Here is a 15,892-nt window from a genome sequence, read left to right as displayed (position 1 = left end):
TCCTTCTTGCCAGAGTGGCATCTGCTCTGAATTTGTATGTGCATAAAAATCCTTTTATGTTCTGAAAAGCTTGAGGGACTCTGCTCTAGGATTCCGAGATTACCATTCACAGGACACTTCATGCTGGTGGGTTCATAAATTCAAAACTGAACCTAATAATTTACTTGTATGGGCTAGTGACAGAGATGGCAATCCTGATGGGACAGTCATGGTTATTCATGAATCAAAGTTGTTCAATAAATACAGCCCACTTTCAATTTTCAATCATGCTGCATATCATAAGCTAGACATTTCACATATCTCAGTGTCAGTGCTTTCTACATTTAGTCCCTGCTGCCATAAAATTTCAAGCTAATTCCATGCAGGTAACCAAAATTTACAAATGGGTGCTTCTAAGCAGATGTTGACAAAATTTCTCAAATATTTGAAAAATACAATTAGATGGATTAATGTCTACATTTAGAATTTCATATTTTTTTTTCTTATTTCTTCAGATGGTCATTTTTGTGAGGTAGTGCTATCCTTTCAGGAGGCAGCTGGCTGAAAGGAAAAGATACCATTTTTCTTTGTACAGTGGGGTTCTCATGTAGCCTAATTGTGACCTTTTAAGATGTCCACAGATGGATCCACTCAGAAACAGAAAGGGATAAAATTGCTAAATTGTCCTCAAGCCCCTTACCATTGATCACTTTGTCTGGGCTGTAATCATTCTGACCTTGTCTTTTTGCAAAACTGTTCTTACCATCTTAATTGCAATGAACATTCTGTTAGATAAAGCAGTTCATCACTTTAATAACAAAAATCAATCACTATTTGATTTGAATTGTTTCATGTACTTGAAAGTGTTGGGTCAGTTAAAAATGAAAATACGTTTACGTCAAAACGCTTGATTTATTTCTTAAACCAATTAGGCTGTAACGGAAGCTTCCTTGTGAAAGACCAAAATGCCAAGTGTAAGTAGATTATTGACAAACGCTACCAGGGGAAGCCTCTGACTGAGATCCTTACTGATGTTCTGCAGAAATGCATCAGGGAAAAGATTATCAAAACCAAGTCATCAACAAAAGGAGCTACCAGAAGTTAGGATCAAGACCCTAGTTTAGGATTGAAGCAAAATACAAAAACTCAAGAAAATAGAAAAAGTCTCCCTTGCTAGACTGCAAACTTCATAAGGTCAGGAACTCAGTTTTATTTATTGTTTCAGCCTGAATACTGCATCAAAACATGGCATGTATTTAATGAATACTAGTTAAATAAATAAATGAATAAATAATTAACAAGATTCAAATGAAACATAAAGAAAGCCAGGTCAGGGAAATGTGAGATGGCATTTGACTGCCAACTTAGGGTCAGAATCAGAGTCAGGCTGCAACAAAATCAGAAGAACCTGCAGTCAGAAGTGGGAAGGGAAAGCCTAATGGCAACTTGCAGGAGGGAGATCAGGTAAGGCTATGAGAGATTTAAGGATTTTATTGCCCTTAATGATGCCATCTTCTCTCCAAATGACTCTTGCTCAAGTATAATTTCCCTCAATTAGTAGAGAAGAAAATACAAAGATTTCAGAGACAAGTGAATCACAAATAGGTTCTGGTTTGATTATTTATTAAGGAAAATGCATTGAGGTGTTACTAGTTAATACCACACTATATATTCCAGGGATACAGTCATCAGTTTCAGAGTGGAACATGGGTATGGACTTGACAGGAAACATATTCTAGAAGGAGATAAATCTGTGTACATGACTTCAGAAATGATATCTTGTTTCTTATTTACCTTCTCTATAATGCCTGGTACATCAAGACAAACACCATGTTAAAGTCTTAACTTGACTTCTTTTCACTCCGTTTGAGGCTAAAAGAGTTTTCTGCAGTGGCTACTTATGCTCACATTATAATATGTGGTGCAAAAATATATTCAGAGGTTGAATTTTGCTCTTAACCATTTCTTATACCAACACGGGAGAGCTGTGATTCTCAACACAAGAATGAATACCTAAACCCCTTGGTGTCCTGACAAGATACAGGAAACTCCACATCAAGTAAGGTGCTGATGGGCTGAGAGCTCTGAAATGACATTCCTTTGCCCTGAAACTATTTCCACCAACCATTCTTTAGAAGCAGTGGCATTATTAAGGTTACTAAATGTCTATAACTTGAAGTTACTAGTTGACAACATAAGGGATATTGATTATTTATTTGATTGTGGAAGCTATCACCAATAACCTGTAAACCAAACAGGCACTTTTCCATCGTTATCTCACTTGATCTCTTGGCAGCATTAAGCATAGTTGGCCAGTTCCCTCTTTTTGGTCAACTCTTTTAACTTTTTTGATTCATATGTGGTATTCCTGCTACCAAACTGATTTATTCTCCTTGCCAGTCTCCTTGCTGATTCCTCTTCTTCAGCTCAACTTCTAAATGCTGAGTGTTCCAGGACATAGCATAGCCCTCCTCATTCCCCTCCTCTCTACTTCTCTCCTCTGCTCTTGAAATTTTGTTCTCTGATGCTTTCCTGTGGCAACATGGCTTTAAATACCACTTCTATAATGGCCACCTCTATGTTTTCAGCCCTGTTCTCTCAATTAGACTCCAAACTGGCATGTTCTACTGCCTATCTGACTTACCCTCTTAGATTTCTAGTAGGCATCAAAAATTCAATGTGATTAAATAGAACTCTTGATTTCCTAGCTTCAAATCTGTTCTTTGTTTAGCTTCCTTCATTTTTTTTTTTTTTTTTTTTTTTTTTTTTTTTTTTTTTGGTAAATGGCACAATTTACCTATGTGACCAAGCCAGAGATGCAGGAATCATCATTTCTCTTTCCTCCACATCAGATCAATCAGCAAATCTTGCCAGTCCTGCCTCTAAAATACACCTGCTTCTCTCCCACTCCACTGCTATGGCTGAAGTGTAGGTCACAATCATTTCTTGCTTGGATTATTGTGATAACTCTTAACTGCAATTCTCTGACCTTTCTTTCCTCTCCCTTTCATTCTTCACATAAGAGCAGCCAGAGTGATTAAAAAAAACCCATAAATTGGACATTGTGACTTCCCTCCTTAAATTGTCTCAATGGCTTTCTACTGCACTTCAAATAAAATACAAACTTTTTTTTCATAATCCATATATCTATAGATATCTTGTCTCTACCTAATACTCCAACTATTTTAATTTTCCAGTGCTTCACTTTCTTTCTGTTCTCACAGGAACCAGGTTTGCTATACTTTTGACGCTCTATGTGTATTGTTATCAGAGTTTATCTTGTTATTTATTTGCTTGATTTTTTAAAAAAATGTCTTCCCCTATTAGGATGTAACATGCATAAGAGCAGAACCTTATCCATCTTATTCATGTTATGATTTGGGAAAAATAAGAGGGGCAGCTGAAAACACTGTCTTCTCTATTTTCAAAATGGTTCATAGTTAATATGTAATATTACATATTATAGTAATACTACAAGCTTTTGTAGTAGCTTGCTATTTTAGACTTTGCAGAGAAAGTTAAAATTATGGCTAGAAAAGTGACTCATAGGACTGATATTATAAGTACATAAAATGTGAAACCCATTAATTTGGTTTTGGTGACAAATGCCCTTGTTTCAATATTTGTTTCATTGTCACCATGCTCTGAATTCGACCATTAGTAAATATAGATAGGATTGTGGTAGGGATAGAGTGAAAAAGAGGGATACAAGTAAGCAAAATTGTTAAGCTTTATGGGTTCATTATATTTTAGTAATAATAAGGGAGGTCTTTTACTCAGTGACATTTTTGATAGAGAAAAATAAGTGGGGAGAAGATGAGAGCAGTAAATTCCAGATGTGTTCAGTGAAGGACAGAGGCAGAACTCTCTTTCAGGGGTAAAAGAGTACAGAAAAGAGAGAGTAAGAGAGATTCTGAAAGTTTCACCTACATCATATTTAGTGTTAAATATACAGGCAGCTATTCAGTTACGAAACAGTGTAAATCAAAAACAGTCTTCGCAGAATATACTTAAAATAATAGTTAATGTCATACTTAGCCGAAGTTTTAATTATGTTCTATTTATAAAAAGCAAAGAATTTCCAAATTAATGAGATGTTGATTTTTATTATCTGGTGACAAGATGCCATATTTTGAAACTACAATTTATAATGCACTATGAAATGGAATAGTTACTATGCCCATGAATTCTGTCCCAGTGTTTTTGTATAAAGTCATTGTCAGAATTTTTGTTGATTTATTTTAATTCAAAAATGTGGTCATTATGATGATTGTTCCAGAATTTGATTCGTTCTTATTAACGTTCTGTTTTTAAATATATTCCATTTTTGCTTGCAATAAGTTATTTTAAATGAAACAGTCTAGTGAAAACATTGTGCTCTGATGGTCTTGAGTGTCACTCTTGAGTAATCTTGATCTTAACCTCCAGTCAAGCCTTCATTATCAGCATTCCATAAAATCTCTCTCATCAAAGTTACTTACAGTCTCCACATTGCTGTATCCATCTGGCAATCTCAGGTCTCATCTTTCTGAATTTCCCAGCAGCATTTGACACTATGGAACATTCTCTCCATTTTGAAATTCTTCTCTTGGCTTTTGCATTTCTTCAGTGTCTCCTTCTTAGTTTCTTCAGCCAGACCCTCTCCTCTCCTTTGCTGAGTTCCAAATTATGGGCCGCCCCAGAGCTCAATTCTCAGGCACCTTCTTTATCAAATATTCAGTGATCTCAGCTGGTATATGTGTAAAAACTATTTATATTCTGATGATTTCCCATAGATATAGCTCCATCCCCAATCTTCCTCTTAACTCAAGATCCAAAACAGAATCCTTGATTTTCACTCTAAAACCCACTCTTCTTTGTGAGTTCCTCATCTCTGTGAATGACAATGTCATTTACCTATTTTCTTGGTAAATATCTCTGCAATTATCTTTGTCTCATCTTTTTCATAGCCTACATGTAGTTTGTGGTCAAATTCTGTCTCACCTCAATTCAAAATATATTTTTAAATGTCCACTTCTTATCAACTCCACTGCTACCACTCTAGTAGAAAGCAGCCTCATTGTCACTGAGGATGGAATAGCTGTTCCTCTGTTCTTCTCTCTGAGGTCCTCCCCAGGGTCTATTCTCTACCTTCTAGATTGAGAGAGGCTTTAAATATGTCAGATCTTGACTTGTCCCTTCCAGTTAGAAATACTTCATGACTTCTTATACTTTGGCTGAAATCTGAACTTCTTTGGTTCCTAAGACCCCAGAAACCTGTTCCTTGTCCTGATAATCTCTTCATCATCATCCTGCTACCACTCTCCCTGTGCTCTCTACTCTCACCAAAATTACTCACTTCCTGTTCTTTGAAGAAGTCCAGCATGCTAGTACTTCAGAGCTCTTGGGCTTGCTGTTCTGTCTGCTGTCTCTCATTACATCATGTCTCTACTCACACGTCACAACCACAGAAAGGTTGATTTCTCAAACCTCTGTAAAATATCAGACTCTCTCACTCTTTACCTTCTTGCCCTAGTTTTCTATATAGCCTGTATCATCAAGTGAAAGTATATCACATATTTAAAAAGAAATCATACGCTTATTTCTTAGTTTGTTGATTGTGTGCCTTCCCTACTGCAATACAAGCTTTATAAGAGCAGGGACTTTGTTTTGCTCATTGTTTTGTTCCTGGCATTTAGCTCAATGTCTGGTACTTAATAGGTCTACATAAATATTTATTGAATTAAAGAATGAATGATTTATATTTAGGAAGGGAAAAATTGTGCACATGTGATCTCTGCAGGACCTCACAGAGAGATGTCAACATGGTGAATAATGATGGTTATCTGAATGTCATGCTAATAGGGCAGGTAAAAAAAAAAAAAAAAAAAGCTTGAGGGTGACTGGCTATATAAAGGGAACATCCCTCTGAGATATAGGAGCCTGGGTTGTCACCCTTCCGTGCACCAGAATATACTTTGTGGCTTTCTGAAAGTACACACACCAGACATCTGCCCCAGATGTTCCAATTCAGAGGTTTAGAGTGTATTCACACTAATGTAGTTCTTTTTGGTTGAAGTCCCCAAAAGCAGAACCTGAGATAGGGATTTTAGTGCATATTATTTACTGTGAGGATGCTTACAGGTAAAACCTATTAAAAAGGGAGGAACTCAGAATAGGGAACTAGAGGGAGCTGAGCAAGAATGTGGTTCCAGGAAATCTGGCTTTGGCCTGATGCACACAGCAAGGCTCTGTATCATAAACTATACCATAAAGTTGTTTTCTCCCTGAAGTAAGAGACCAGTATCAGTCAGTCATTGATCTTAGGCTGACTAAGTGTGGTGAGGTCACTTTCCAAGTAATGTAGCTCTCCTCCGTGGAGGGCAATTCTCTAGAGTGGGAGCTGAGAACCATTAGCAGTCAACACTCACAGCAGCTGGAGGAGGCACACTGTCTCTCCTCCATAAGGAAGGGAAACTGGACAAACCACCACAATGTTTTCTGCAGTTGGATAGAAAGGGGCTAATTGTGCTGCACAAACATTCACTCATTCATTCGACATATATTTATTGTGGTCAGTTATGGGCCAAATATATATATTATCACTTGCTGAGATTTAATGATGAACAAACATGGTTCCTGAAGGATTGGGAGAAACAGAAATATTCATCACATAAACATGCAGTCATAATGAGATACTTACTAGATTATTCCAAATAATTAACTGAAGCTAGATTGTAGAAATAAGTCCATGATATTGTATAAGTAGGTAATGGTTTCCCATAAATTGTTTTTGCTGTAGCTCTTAGAAAGATGGTATAAATTCTTTATCATAGAAATCATTATCTAATACAACCTGTATGTTAATCCAATAATTATCAGGCATTATTTGAAAACTCAAATAGAATTAAAAATATGTTTCAGCCTGGAAACCATGTTAGTGTACAAGTCCTATACTTGATCATTATTCAAAACACAAGATGATTTTCTCTTAATGGGAACTGAAGCAGAGGAAAAGTAAGAATACATTTTTTTTAAATGCAACTAAAGTCTTGGGTCAGATGCTAATTCTTTTTGTCTTTTAGACATTATCCCCCTTATTCCTCTCCATGACTGACCAAGCAAGGCAAGAACAAGAACAAGAGCAGTGTGAGAAGCAGAACCTTGTTATCATAGAATATTCATGTTCACAGACTACTCACAATCTGCTAGTCTCTGTGGAGGCTAAAATTTCATTGGTGTTATTCATTTGATATGAAATGTTCACCACTATAAGACTGGAATAACTATGTTTAAAAATAGCAACATTTAAGGGACAAAAAAAAAAACTATCTGAATACATAGATACAATACAGATCATTAAATTCCAAGCAAAATTTGATAATTCAGCACTGGGGGTAAGAGATACCAAGAAAGTACAAAAGGAAAACTTGTATTTATATGTTAAATTATTAGAAAGAAAGACACAAAAACTTTTAAAATGACCAATAAATTGGATACCATTAAATATCTACCTATAGCTCCTGCTTTTGTCTAAAACTCTATTTTCATCTTTTAAAAATATCTTTGCATAGTGCTATGGAAGCTATTGTACTGAAAAATAAACCAGTTAATGAGCAATATAACAGATGTCAGTAAAATAGTATTTCTTAGTTTCTTTAACATAGAACAAAATTTCAAAGAAATTCTGTTGAAATTCTGAAGTGTCACTGAGACCTATCTTTAGGAGAATGTGATGCCAGAAGAAATAATAAGGCTTATTTTCAATCATTCTGTTCATACCTCAAATCCCTGTGGTCTTCCTAGACTCTCTTTAATGTGTTTCCATGCAACAAGAATCTCTGACACAGACACACTTGTTGCCTTGACATCTGTGGGAGCAGCACTGGGTTCTGTATGAAGGAAAATAAAACACAATTATAAAAAGTTTATGTCCATCAAAGCATTTCAGCTGAGTCTGTCAGGTGTTAACTTCCTCTTACCTTATTTTTGAAATGAAGTGCTGTGGTAGTTATAAAAAAACACAACAAAATATAAAGGTGATCCTTTTGGATTTCTATACTTGGGTCAAGTCTCATCAATATCTTACCAATGACAAATGACAAATCTAGCAAGACAGGCAAAGACATTAATCCTTGGATCAGCTAAGACATTTCTGGGGAACTTAAATTTTCTGCCAATCTAGCATAATGCCTATAAAAATGGACTGTGGCGTCAGGGTTTGCTTTTTTTGTTGTTGCTGCTGCTGTTGCTTTTTGCCTTAAAATATTTACTTAGCTATTTATTTACCTTTGGGTAAGTTGTTTTATCTCTTTCTAAGCCCTAGTTCCCTCATCTATAACATGACTATAATGAGAGTATTTATCTCATAGATTTAAAGGTTGGTTTTAATTAGAATAGTACATATAAAATATTTAGTACTGTGCTTTGCGTTAAATATGTTCATTCACAAAATACCATATTATTTTATTTTTTATTCTGTGTAGGCATAAATAGTATCTAAATTTCATTAGACACTTTTTGTTGTTCCACCAGAAAACTACATTTTTGTGATTATATAAGGAATATGCTATGAATCATGATATTTAAATGGCATGCATTGACTTTTAAGACAGGTGCAGGTGGAAAAGAAAGTCCCTGAAGGGCTCAGTGCTGTGGCTCAAAACCACCTTTTCATTTGTTTCTACATTCAGTGACCTTTCACACTAATTTTTTTGAAACACACAATGTCTGACTGGCATCCATCAAAAGGTGCACTTTATTCGAGCCTGCACTTGATGTGAGGAACAAAATATTTCTAGTGTTGACACGGTTGAATCATAAATACTGTGTTACAAACACACGTTAAATGAAATGGCAGAATAAAGGCCATACATTAGTTCAAACAGTTCTGTAAAAAGTCTATTAAAAAATTCTACTCCATAAAAATTGTAGAGATTTTGGTACTAACCGCTTATCACTGATTAGAGCTCAGCTTCATCTATGAAATTTTTGTTTTGTTTTGTTTTCTTCAATTTAGGGAACCATATAGCAAAGATTGAGTTCTAAATAAAAATGTTAAAAGGCAACATTGAAGCCATATTATTTTCTGAGGTGTTTCCTTTTCTAAAAGAAACTAGTCATACATGTGTCTGGAATGCTTTTATATATTATTAATTGAAATATATCAGTCAAAAATATCTACCCTGTTACTGCAAAAGGAGCCTGCAAAAACTTGGTTGGTCCATGTTTGCACCAAGCAATTATTTTCTTTTGGCCAAACCTTTGTTAAAAACACATGCTATAATTGTGCCATCTCAAAGTGCTTTGGTGAATTCACATTAATTTTTACACAGAAGCTGACATTAATTACTGCCATGGCATAAGTTATAATTGCTCATTCTGTCACCTTTTGATTTTTTTTTTATTATTTTCCTTTGCTCAGCGATTTCCCTCATCTCACTTTCCAACTCCCTATTATTTGTGTATCTATCCAATTTAAAACACGCATTCTGGAAAAATCTTCTATCTTATTCTAGAATTCTGATTACCAGACTTGCAACGGACATTTTTTTCCCCATTGCTAATTAGTAGGAGTTAAAATTCTTGATTTTGCAAGTAAATGAAAGAATGTTGATGTTTTTGAGGTGTGTACAACTTGATCTCTGGGATTTAGGATACAGTTTATTTGAAAGGAAACCACATTTTGAATATCATTTGCTATTCAGTAGCAGTTTTACTTCTCTTCAGAATAAATGCATTGCAGAGATTTGTGTTCCAAATGCCTTCTTTCAGCTTTTATATTGCTGAAGCAATTACATCTTTGTCAAAGAAGATTGCAGGGGGATAAATAACTTCAGAAGCACAAAACATGTGGTGGGGTAGCAACCTTTCCCTATCTCTTTATCTCCAAAGAAAGGAATTATTTCTCTATCAACTTTCAGTACTACTGTACAGGTTTAAGTAGTTCTCACATAGAAAGCTTAAAAAATGTTAAAGTAAAAGTAAATAAAAGTGTTCAAAAACCTGCTTCTCAAACAAGCACCTTAATTTTTATTTAAAAGCTCTAAGGATTTTAAATTGGGGTCCTATCACACCTACATTTCACAGTTGCATTTTGGGGAGCTGTATGTTATAATTTCATAGAATTGAATGACAGTGAATCAATCAACAAGAACTGAAGAGTCATTTTAAATTGTTTTTCACCCTCTTAATCTAATCAAGGGTGTCCAGGCTTGGCCCAGAACAGCTTTGAATGTGCCCCCCCAAAAATCTGTGAACTTCTTAAAACATAAGATTTTTTTTTGTAACTTTTTTTTTCTTTTTTTCTTTTTTTTTTTTAGCTTATCAGCTATCATTGTTAGTGTATTTTATGTGTGGTCCAAGACAATTCTTCTTTCAATGTGGCCCAAGGAAGCCAAAAGATTGAACATTCCTGAATGGTATCAGAAGTTGATCTATGTTGACCTGAATTAGAAATTTCAGCATGTAAAAAGAGTGACCTCAGTCAGATTTTCCCAGAAATTTTAGTATGTAATATTTATACCCAAGTGAACATTTTCAACTGGGTCAAAAATTGGTCTGCAGACAGAAGTAACTAACTGGATCACAGAACATCTGGTTTGCATTGAAACTGGCCATTCGCTTTGAGCATCCCATTGTAACCGATTGATGGAAAGTTACAACTAGAAAGGACTCTAGAAGTCATTTGGCTCCAAAGTCACAAATGCATGGACAGTGGGTCTTTAGTCATGTTTTGTTTGTCTACATCATGTGTTAAATTAATTTAAGCCAACATTTGAAAATAAGAATTTTGTTGGTGGGACTGTAAACTAGTTCAACCATTATGGAAGACAATGTGGCAATTCCTCAAGGATCTAGAGCTAGAAATACCATTTGATCCAGCCATCCCATTACTGGGTATATACCCAAAAGATTATAAATCATGCTGCTATAAAGACACATGCACACGTATGTTTACTGCGGCACTATTCACAATAGCAAAGACTTGGAACCAACCCAAATGTCCATGAATGATAGACTGGATTAAGAAAATGTAGCACATATACACCATGAAACACTATGCAGCCATAAAAAAGGAAGAGTTCATGTCCTTTGTAGGGACATTGATGCAGCTGGAAACCATCATTCTCAGTAAACTATCGCAAGAACAGAAAACCGAACACCACATGTTCTCACTCATAGGTGGGAATTGAACAATGAGATCACTTGGACACAGGAAGGGGAACATCACACACCGGGACCTATTGTGGGGAGGGGGTAGCGGGGAGGGATAGCATTAGGAGATATACCTAATGTAAATGATGAGTTAATGGGTGCAGCACACCAACATGGCACATGTATACATATGTAACAAACCTGCATGTTGTGCACATGTACCCTAGAACTTAAAGTATAATTAAAAAAAAAAAAGAAAGAAAAGATGAATTTGTGGCTTCTCTTGCTGGGGGGGCAGGGGAAAGAAGACAGTATGAAGCCTGAATTCTTGAGTGTTGACCGATGAGGTTTAGTGGTGGACTCCCTCAGTCTGGGCGTGTACTTCTACATATGCCAGAGTTCCTACCACTCCCTATTGTCTCACACAAGAGTATTTTATTATTTTTATTTCTTACCTCACTCCTATGTGCTTTGGGGTAATGGACCTGTTTTAAATCCATGCTGTCATTTTGCAGATTAGAAAAGTAAAACGTACAGAAGTTGATTTATCCATACTCTGCTTTTAGCTATGAAAAAGCTCCAACTAGAACTTGGGACTCAAATACTCTTTCCTCTGTTTTTAAACTGGCATAAAGAAAGAGGCTGGCTCATTCTTCACCTCGTAGAGTCCGTTTTGAGTGACAGAATAAGTTTTATAGAAAACAGATAGTTCCTTCTTTTGTTGCCCAATTGCCTCCAAATAACTGACAGAGGAATGGATAGAATAAGATTAGAAGTAAACAAAAAGACAAAATAGATGAAGGGATCACTCAAAATACTAATAATTGCTATTTATTGAGGTTCTGCTGTGTTCCAAACCCTGTTATTAATTCTTTACATGTCTTAATTAATCTTCCCAACAACCATGTTACTACTACTAGCATTTTTTCAGATGAAGAAATCAAGGGGCAGAGAGGTTAGGTTACTTACTCAAGACCCCACAGCTGCTTAAATGTGGAGGGAGGATTTGAACACAGGCGTTCAGGCCCTGAGCACCACACTGTTCTGCTTCTGTGCCTATGTCTCTGTTATACTCACCTGATGTTTTTTTCCTTTTCTATTTCTCTCTTTCCACATCTAACTTCTCTCAAGAATGTTTGTGTTGGGCTCTCCACTTGGGCTCTCTATTTCTAGGTCTTGGGAGAAACCATCTAGAGCCCCATCATCACCCACTTAACCCTGCCACAGGCTCACTATCAACTCCTTTGATTCCTATTTCACAGACTCCCTGGTAATTTTGAACCTCAGCTGCACAGCTCCTCCTCAGTCATGACACATTCAGGCATCTCTGAAACTCTCCTGATCTCTAAACCCACAGGATGTTTTCTGCCACTCTCACTCCCATCTATTACACTGGGGTAATTTAATAAGAGTTCAGAAACTTATTTCTGAGACTGTACTAGCATTATATCTAGTGGAATCAAAGACTTAGAAGGAAACCTCTTTTTTTTTTTTTTTTTTTTTCCTGTTACTTGTGATGATATTAATTAGGTCATGGCTAACTCCTTCAGTGTAATCTTGGGATATGTAGCGGACAGGCTGATTGATAGGTTTGTCTCTATTAGATTAAAAATGTTGAACAGCATTACCATGTTCATGAATTTAGAGGATACATTTGTATTAAGTGACCTAGCAGCTGGAGTTCTTCATGTAATATTGGGGTATGTGCTTGTAAAATTGACTATACACCTGACTTCCCAAGAGATCCCTTTCCAAGAGACCACTAGAGCAACAGCATTAATCAAAAGAGAGTTTAATAAACTCCTTGAGAGAACAGGTATGGTTTCATTATTTAAAAATTCAGTGAAGACAGCTGCAGTTGAACTTTTATAGGCACTAATTCAAATAGATCATCTGGAAAAGACAGGAAATTATTTCTTGTATTTTACAACTAATATGTCAATTTATTAATTTTCAAGTTCACATAAATCCCACTGAGCTCAGTTTCAGCTAAGGATGGATCTGGAGAAAAACACCTTAGGAATGTTAGGTTTTAATTTGGGCTGTGGTAGCTCCACTTGCAATGAGATAATTGTATATCATTTTCTGCAAATGAGGACAGGCTTTTTAGGTTTAATAAATATATGAGCAGGACACTTTTTACAGATAAGGCAAAAGCCAAGAAAACTAGAAAGGATAAAGGATCAAGCACATCACAAGTAAATAAATCTTTCAACCTATAATTAACTATATCAAATTTTCTTCTGTTTTTCCATTAGGTTTAATTGAATGCTCCAGTTCTTTTCGTTTCTGAAGTTACGGTGAGAAGAACTAAGTGGAAAATGGGTATGTTTGAGTATTCATTATTTCTTGAAATGTGGAAGAAAAAGCCAATTTAATTTTTTTATCTTGGAAAAAAATTATTTTTTTATCAGCTTTACCATGCATTTTGAGAACTTATTTTGAAATTTCACTGTTCTTTTAATAACAAACGGAATTGTTTCCAAAATAAGGGTGTTGTATAGAATTATATCATACCCTAGAGGTCTGAAGTCAGGCTTAGGAATGCCCATAAACCTTGCTTGGTTTAAATGGCAAAGATATTTGACACATGTACAGGGTACATGGATATCTTGGCAGGCAAATATCTCTTTTCTCCAGGGCTTATGTCAGATGCCATTTCGCACTGACAGAGTCATTAAGGGTTGCTTCTCTTGTGGCAACATTGAAAGGTTAGCAGAAAAAACATTTGAAACTTTTTCTGAGAGTACTCTAGGGCAATACTAAACCTCAGAGTTGTGAGGCTTAAGGTCATATCCCAAGTGATTTATTGATCAAGCATCAACATTTGTAAATGATTATTTCTTTGAAAAACATGTCGATTCAAGGTTTTCTCTAAAATAATGTAATTTTATTTGCATTCTGATATACTTTATTGAGAGGAAAAGAAAGGGATAGAGAGAATGGAGAATGCACATAAACATGTATAAAAGCATGTTCTGGGTATGAATGTCATCTATTATCCATGTTCCACTGGGAAACAGGTTGAGAAGTAGTACTGTAAGGTGTGCCTTGTAAGTTTTTCTGTTCTGTGCTTCCCCCCCAATAACATAAATTCTGGTAGCTGCATTTGACATTTTTCTTCCCAGCTTGGTATCGGCTGTGAAAAGGTGGCTTTTTCACAGTGCTTAAGGCATGTAGCTGTAATCTTGAAAGGAAGAGGAAGAACTAAGCTCGTAAATGGAAATAGAAAGGCAGTCTCACTCCTCTTGTTCTTTACTGTATCTAAGAATGTGGAGGGATTTTGAGGTGATAAACAAGTGGATTGGGTTAACGGAAGAATAAGGAAGCAGGATTTGTCTTGTGGAGAAATACAATCTAGCTCAGATTAGTTGGGCTTTGGGCAAGAGTGTAATGATAAAAGACACACTGTGAAGCTGTATGAACATCCATAGACATAGAGGGGAGAAACCTGCACTGGCAAGAGTCTAAGAGTGTAATACGTTATTTTACAAGTGCATTACAGGCCTTTACTCTTTTTAAAAATGGTTTAATCTTTGAAATGCTCACTCCATTTTAAGTAAAGCAGATTGTGAAGTGACTAAAAAAGGATGTTGGTTTTCCCTTTTTATTGTATAGCAAAAGTGAATCTTATATCTGTACTAAGACAATTGTTTAAAAGAATGTTTTATTTTATTTTAATCCACTTATTAATTTTTTGATACAGGGTCTCACTCTTTCACTCAAGTTGCAACGTAGTGGTGCCATAATAGTCATAGTTCACTGCAGCCTCAAATTCCTGGGCTCAAGTGATCCTCCTGCCTCAGCCTCCCAATGTGTTGGGATTATAGTAGGTGTAAGCCACTGCTCCCGGCTAATATGATGTTTTAGAATATAGAATAAATTGACAGAGTTTTAATGTTAGATTTGTACAGGATTCCAGAGATGTTCTATTTTAAGAACTTCATTTTTAAAGTGGAGGAAGCTAAGCCTCAGAGAGTTAAATAAACTGCCCAAGATGGTCTAGTTAGTGTGATCAGATTTGGACTCAGGTTCCGCTAACTCCAGGTAAATGCTTTTCTTTTCCCTTGTCCTGCCTTTCTTGGTTGACACACTTTAATGATGCTAACACTTTACTCATATTTACATACAAAGTTCCAAATTTGTAAACTTAATTAGTGAGCAAATGCTAAATATATGCTTGAATTTCATTGTCAGAACAAAGGACTTTGTCCAGATTTAATTTGCCTAATATATTTTGTATTTCAGTTGACTAAAATAAATGAAGTGTTACATTACTATGAAATATGTTACAGGAATAACCTCAGTGTCTTTAAAAGAAAATATGCACATTTTCTATCTAGTTTGAAAGAGAAATCTCCAAAGGCAAGCCATTTCAAGTTTAAGAAAACACAAAGTAAAAAAACCCAAGGTGGTTGCTACAAATTAATTTCAAAGTAAAGGTTGACAAAGAAATTACAAAGCTGAATTTCTTACAGGCAGCACTGCTGTTACTATACAAAGCATGTTCACCAACTTCTCCAATTAATCTCTCATGTGACCTTTGGTGCTATGTAATTGATAATTAGGTTCCAACATTTTAAAAGGAAAAAGAATATGCACTTCCTGAATAACACATGTACTTCAAAATAGATCTTTTGAGCAATAAATAATAGAAAATATCGTTATTGTATACATTCCTGATGAGGCAGTATAGTGTAATAGTTAAAAAAAGTGCTTTCCTGTCATATAGACCTGGTTAAAATCCTAGCTCTGTCACTTACTATCATTTCCTATA

At 35.6% G+C, this 15,892-nt stretch overlaps 1 protein-coding gene across 2 annotated transcripts in view; it reads right to left on the bottom strand.

The window, feature by feature from the left end:
• Positions 1–15,892, bottom strand: part of CNTN5 (contactin 5) — a 1,321,567-nt gene that overhangs the window by 42,667 nt on the left and 1,263,008 nt on the right. For both annotated transcript variants that reach the window (XM_011926604.1, XM_011926603.1), the window contains one exon: positions 7,741–7,850. In XM_011926604.1, the coding sequence (XP_011781994.1) occupies positions 7,741–7,850 (110 nt within the window). The remainder of the gene's footprint in view (positions 1–7,740; positions 7,851–15,892) is intronic.

The sequence above is a fragment of the Colobus angolensis genome, unplaced genomic scaffold (genome assembly GCF_000951035.1).
Source record: "Colobus angolensis palliatus isolate OR3802 unplaced genomic scaffold, Cang.pa_1.0 Scaffold7, whole genome shotgun sequence".
Classification (NCBI taxonomy): Eukaryota; Metazoa; Chordata; class Mammalia; order Primates; family Cercopithecidae; genus Colobus; species Colobus angolensis.
The sequence above is the reverse complement of the archived record's forward strand: the minus strand, read 5'-3'. Positions and strand labels throughout refer to the sequence as shown.